The following is a 6,727-nucleotide window of genomic DNA, read 5'->3' on the forward strand; positions in this document are numbered from 1 at the left end:
ATGGGCTTGATGGGCTTCAAGTTCTTGTCCAGTTCATAGACAATAGGAATTCCAGTGGGCAGGTTCAGCTCCATGATGGCCTCCTCGGAGAGACCTGAAAATACCCAAGATCAGCCAAGTAAGACGTGAGTCCACATCACCCCTGAAGGTTTACTATTTATCCCAGATGACAAGGGCTTTCACAGAAATTAAAACAAGGCACCCTTTCTCCCAGGTTCTCATCTATCACCCACTACCAAGATAGGAAATGGAAACTGCCCGGTGAAACAAGACGAAATACATTTAAGATATCCTCAATAGTGCCATTGAGCTTGACAAAAATCTGTAAATTGGGACTCGTGGGGAGTTACAAAAAGTAACTAGGAAGATTTTACCAGTACTTGCCATTGGCAATCTTAGCCTAGGACTGGAATCTCAAATGTTAGTGTGTATCCAGATCACCCTTCTGAATCAGGAGGCCTGGGGTGGGCCCAGAGCTTCTGTATTAATGCTGTTCCTGCTGTGAGATTGCAGATTTGAGAAGCAAGGGTAGAGGAGTCGTATTTGCTAATAGTAGTCAATCCAGACCATCTTTGTAAGGCTATCGATAAAGTCCAGCCCATTTCTGAAGATCCTGGTGCTAAGCAAGCCCCTCTTTGGACTCAGCTGTTTTGTTTTACTGCAGGAACACCCCTCTGAAGAAGGCACATACCCTCCAGATGTTTGACAATGCCCCGAAGGCTGTTGCCATGGGCTGCAATCAGTACTCGCTTCCCCTCCTTGATCTGAGGAACTATTTCTTCATTCCAAAAGGGCAGGGCTCTGGCAATAGTGTCCTTCAGACTCTCACAGGAGGGCAACTGATCTTCAGTCAGGTCTGCATACCTGCGATCCTGAACAGCCAAAAGGGTAAAGCTCGAGTGTTAGCTGTTGTGCCTGTGAAGTAGCTTTAACCTCTGCCAATTATGCCAATCAACCCTGAGGTCTTAGTGACGAATCAGGGTCTCTCATCAGAAAAGGGAATAATTAACAGTCACCCCTCCTTTTCCCATTACCTAGTACTGGGAAGATGAGCAGTTCAAAAAAAGTAGTTTAGCAAAGCAAAGATGTTATGAACCAGGGTCTTGCTACTTTAACTTGAGATTGGCTTAAAAGCCCTAAACCGATGAGTGAGCTTATAAAACAAGAGACAGCCGTTCTTCTCAGATAAGCAACAAACTGTAAATAAAATCTTTGGACAAATGAAGATCATTCCTTGAGGGAAAGGAAAACTACAATGAAATAACTGTACACATTATAAACTCAGTGGGATTGGACATACTTTTAATAAAACTTAAAAATAAATATTTAATAAAAGGGGAGAGGGAACAAGGCTTAGATTCTAACCCCCTGATCCTACAGAGTAAACCAAACCTCGGCATGTCTGTACCTTACTGATGTTGCTGTAGAAGGGGTGGTCAGGCTCCATCGGTGGTGGTGGGACGTCATAGGAGCGCCTCCAGATCTTTACCTGGGCCTCACCATGCTTGGCAGCAGTTTCTGCTTTATTGAGGCCAGTCAGACCTCCATAATGCCGCTCATTGAGGCGCCAAGTCCTCACTACTGGCAGCCACATCTGGTCAATGGCGTCCAGTACTGTCCAGAGCGTCCGGATCGCTCTCTTCTGCACTGAGGTGAAGCAGATGTCAAACTCATAGCCAGCATCTGAAAACAATATATTCAAAATTATTAACTACTCAGGCCTACTCTGAGCATATTTTCCTACACGTAAATCTCCTGCACAGGAAGTCCAAATGAAAACTGTTATGTGCTGTTGAGTCATCTGCAACTCATAGCGACCCTACGTAAAACAGCCCCAAACCCTGCTCTATCCCTTGCCAATCTTACTGTCTCTGACACATATACCCCCATTATCCCAGGCACTCACTCAATCCATCTCATCCAGGGTCTTCCTCTCTTGCACTGTCCCTCCACCCTCCCAGGGATGAGGTCTATCTCCAAGAACTGGTTTCCCCTTGCAACATATCCAAAGTATGTCAGATGAAGCTTCAGAATCCTTGCCTCCAAGGAGCAGCCTGGCTTTACCCTCTCTAGGATGAACCTGTTTGTTCTCCTAGCAGTCCGTGGTATATTCAGTACTCTTCTCCAGCACCACAGCTCAAAGACATGAATTCTCCTTCTGTCCCTAGTCACTACAGGGTGGCTGGTGGATTCACACCGCCAGAGTGCAGCCTTTGGGTTGGCAGTGCAGCTTACTCCTCACTTGTTGAATGACAGCTGGAACCATACCGTCCAGTGGCTTCTCAATCATTTCTCTAACTCAGATCTAAAGACACCAGCAGCCAATCCTTTTATGTGTGCCCCGTAACCTAATTTCTAGAGCATAAATTTTTCTTTTAAGTATTTCTGTTTCAATTCAAATGTTGGTGTGTGCCATCAAGTCAGAATCAACAGAGCTGACCCTCCAGCAGGTTTTCAGAGGCATTTCATCCCCCAGAATAATGTCAATCCTTCTCCCACAAAGCAGCTGGTAGATTTGAACCGTGTGCCTTTGGAAAAGTAGTACAGCTTCTTATCACTAGGTCACCAGAGTTCCCTTCTTTCTAATAAGTATCCTAAAAAGTTAGAATCTCATTTTTAAAAATTTTTGCATGAAAGTTCACAAATCATGTTAACATTTAGATTAAGTCTTTCGTATGTATTATTTAGTCTTCACAACTCCTCTCAAAACTCAAGCTCAATGGAATCGAGTCACTGGAAATGACTCATAGCTGACCCTTCAGAGGTCGCAAATCACATGGGAAGTCACTGCTCATCTTTCTCCTGTTTTCAAAGAGCCAGATAAACTTGACCTTCAGGTTAGTTGTTCAGCTCCCTATGGACTCTGCCATGATGTTACAAACCCTCATGATACATTTCACCAGATGAAGAAAACAGGCTACAGAAGTGCAAATTATTCACAGTCCTATTAATTAGGTGAGAAACTCAAGTCCAGCTATATGACCCAAAAATCCAACTCTTCACCATCTCCAGCTGTCCTCACTGTAAAACTCCCAAGGTGTGTTTTTTCTTTCTTCAAGGCATGTTTTTAATAAAAGTGGCATTTCTGAAGGATAATTACTAATATTCTTCAGCCTTCTGACATATCTTGCTGATACAACTGCACTTCTGTGTGTTTCATTAAACTATATTTTCACTATGTGTTGTCTACACCAGCTCTTAATCTCATGGTTCTTCTAAGCCGGACTCAAAATGATAGATTATTCCCTACTACCCTTTAGAGTTTGGAAGCAGGAGTAGCATCCACTTCCACAATAGCTTGCCTCTTGAAACCCTATGAACCTAGAGAAAGGACAAAAGTTATACAGGAAGTTCAAAGGGTTGCTATGAGTCGGCTGTGACTCGACGGCACTTAACAACAACCCTTTAGAGTAACCCTGCCTTGTAAGAGAGAGTTGTGCTCACTTAAAAAACAATCAACATTTACCCAAAAGCCAAGATGGGAAAGCAAGGAGTGGGAGGGGAAGTTAGGGCAATGAAGACAGAACAAAGATGGAAATAATGAGAATGCCAACATAAAAGCTCTTACCCAGTGTCATACAAGGACTTATACAAAAATTTTTAAATGTAAACAATATTTGCTGTGTAAGCTTCTACTTAAAGCATAAGAAAATAGGTGTGCATGAACTGTTGAAGGGAAAACCAGCATCAACTTACACTAAAATCACAATAAAAGGGAGCTCTCGCGGCTTAATGATAAGGAGTTATAAGGCTGGCCCAAAATCCTAATAAAAAGGTGGATTTTTTAAATATAAGTACAATACCATTAGGAGAATAAAGTACATCTACCTTATGTCGGCTGCTAAAACAAGTTTGACAGAAGCTACTCATTAGAGGAACAATTCATTCAGAAAGGTGTATCTCCTCCCAAGTGTATTACAGGACAGGGTGAAAATTTAGTTATGTTGGCACAACAAATAGATTAAAACAACCAATTTGTTCTATGTCTCCATGAAAGACTATTCTCCCTTCCAATAAATGTCTTTAATATAATGATGGCCTTTTCCTTTATGTAGTGGGCCAGGACTTTTTCTCCATGAAGATACAAGGTCCTCTTTGAAACTCAGCACAGGCTATGCTGGTATTGCTTCATACTGAGGTTGGCAACCGTAATTAACAAAATGTGAAATCTTCCTGCTGGTCTTTCAGCTGAAAATGAGGTCAGTAAGAACTACAACAATGGGGGAAAGCGAGGATTAATCACCAGGCTCATCCTTGAGCCTCAGGGCAAGTCTGCATCAGACTCCACTTCCTTCTCCTCCCAAACCTACAGTAAGTGGAGGAGCGGCACCCCCAACAAATGGCTGAGTCACTGGGAAATGTATAGCCACAGTGCAAGCCTCAGTTCTCAGGCGGAAAAAACTCCACTGTTTTCACTAGTTAGTCCACTTGCAAAGGGGAGCCTCACTTAGGATAAACTAATAGGTCTCCAAGGAGAAAAGCAGTTCCCCTTAGGACTCTCTCTCTCTTATTTTTTTAGGACTCTTTACAGAACTCGAACTTCCATGAAATCAAAGGATAGGCCAAGGGCAGCAGTGGACCACGTGCTATGGATTTCACCTCCACAGGTGATCGCTTTTTCAGTAGTAAACGTGCCAGTGGGAACTTCCTCCTGAAATCATAGTCAAGATTTCACAAACGCTGCTACTGAATTGATGGCACCTAACAAGCTATCACTAAAAGCACTGGTTCTAAAATATTGACTCTAATATAAATGATTGTAAAATAGTGTAGCCTTTCAGATTCACAATGGTTTTTGCCTTTAATCTTTCCTTTTTTTCAAAAGCATTTAATTATTAGTTCATTTACTTTCATATTTTTGCTTTTAGAACCATTCTTTTTTTCTGATTAAATATGGGATTACACTAGGTTGCTTATTTTGGTGAAGAAGTGGAACTGCTTTCTGGAAACACTTTTTCAAGAGAAAATGATTTAAAATTGGAACTCACTTTCCATCAAAGTTTCAAAACAATTATTCAAATTATTTTGTTCCAGGATATTGAATATATTTCATTCCAATAGCATTCCTTCACCAACTGTTTCAAATTACAATTCTGTCATTGTGTTTCTTTATCTGAACCTCCTATAATATAAGCCTTAATAGTCATTCATTGTTGCACAATTTAATCTACAATGTTATACTATAACATGTTACAATCTTATTTTTAAAGTAATGCTACCAAACATTTACCTAATAACTGAAATACGGCTTGTAAGTTCTTAATGGGGCAGCTGCAATGTGCTTTGTTCCAGATTACTCATCCCCAAACCGGTCCACACACAGCTCTTCCTGCGAGACTGCTGAAGAAAATGGCCTCCTTTACCAACAGTGCCCCCTTCACTGCCTCCTAGAGGACACGAGGTCACACTGGCCATCCCAGGGCATCCACAAGCCCCCAGCAGGAAGACACTGCCCAGGTAGCCTAAGGCTTTGTTTCATTTCAAAAGGATCCATCTTGAAAGTAAGCAGCTTAGAGAAAGCAGTACAAGGCCCAATCCTTGTTCCCATCCTTCAGGTCTCAATGGCCCTTTTCAATGGCTACTCCGTCCAGCTGTTGGGCAGAGCAGGACGAGCTGGATCTGGGCCTAATCACGTCCTTTACAACAGAGATTGTCTGACTGCTGAACAGGGAAGACGTCCAAAACCGTGGAGAGCAGTCAGTCTGTGGGAGGGCAAGCCCGGGTAGGAACACGTTTATCTCTGACCACTTCCACCTTTGCCCAGCGCCCTTGGTCAACGCCCTACCAGTTCCTCACACCCACCTGTTACTCAACTCCAGATTTGGAGCAAGGGCACAATAAGACGACATGACCTTGGACAAGTCATCTTTCTAAATCTCACTTTATTCAATTATCAAGGAGACAGGGAGGTAGAAGAGTCACACTTTGTCAATGGGAAGGCTCCCTTCAAATCATTCAATCATTCAGTAAGATTTGTGGGTACGTGTGTGGACCCAGCACTTTGTGGAACGTGGCTGGGCTGGAAAGCCCCCCCACAAGCAAGTGATTTTCTTGCTGTTCTGCAGCCAATGTTTGGTAGCATTCCTCGGGGAAGCATCATTCTCCACCTGCTCCCTTCGCGAGGATCCGCAGCAGCCACCTCTGAATGATTCCAGCATCCTGTGACCACCCCCCACCAGCCCACACCCCCGGGGCTCTGCGATGGGCTCTGCGATGGCCTTCGGCCCTGGTGGGACCATGACGGCCGGGTCGCCAGAGGTTGCTCCAAAAGGGGCTGCCAGTCCCTGAATCACTCAATGTTCAGATCAGAATGAATTACGTAGGTGATGTCGTAGAAAGGGTGGCGGGGTGCGGGGTGGCCCCCTGGATCCCCACCCTGCCGCGGCCCCCCGCACACTCCTGGGGTGACCTTGAGCAAGCCGAGTCCCCATATCGGGCCCATTTTCTCAACTGCACAATGAACTAGTGGGGAGATGATGCCCAAAGTCTCGGTCGCCCCAGGAGCATCGCAAACGGGAGCAGCTGTTCCTGGCCGAGCGCCGCACGCCGGGGCCCCTCCGACCCGGGAGAGGGACCTCGGCGGCCCCATCACCTCCGTACCTCGCAGCGCCTGTCCACCGCGTTTGGCCTCCTCATGCCCCGCCGGGCTCAGGTCGGCGTCGTACCAGCCGCTGAAGCGGTTCTCCAGGTTCCAGGCGCTCTCGCCATGGCGGATGAGCACGAGCTG

General features: G+C 44.8%; 1 protein-coding gene across 1 annotated transcript in view; it reads right to left on the reverse strand.

Moving 5' to 3' along the window:
• Positions 1-6,727, reverse strand: part of PGAM1 (phosphoglycerate mutase 1 (brain)) — a 34,783-nt gene that overhangs the window by 10,737 nt on the left and 17,319 nt on the right. Inside the window, exons 3-6 of the mRNA XM_006880202.1 lie at positions 6,601-6,724; positions 1,409-1,683; positions 692-872; positions 7-94 (exon numbers count right to left, since the gene is read on the reverse strand). Coding sequence (XP_006880264.1) covers positions 7-94; positions 692-872; positions 1,409-1,683; positions 6,601-6,724 — 668 coding nt within the window. The remainder of the gene's footprint in view (positions 1-6; positions 95-691; positions 873-1,408; positions 1,684-6,600; positions 6,725-6,727) is intronic.

This window comes from Elephantulus edwardii, unplaced genomic scaffold (genome assembly GCF_000299155.1).
Source record: "Elephantulus edwardii isolate Elephantulus edwardi_28Jun2011 unplaced genomic scaffold, EleEdw1.0 scaffold00006, whole genome shotgun sequence".
Taxonomy (NCBI): domain Eukaryota; kingdom Metazoa; phylum Chordata; class Mammalia; order Macroscelidea; family Macroscelididae; genus Elephantulus; species Elephantulus edwardii.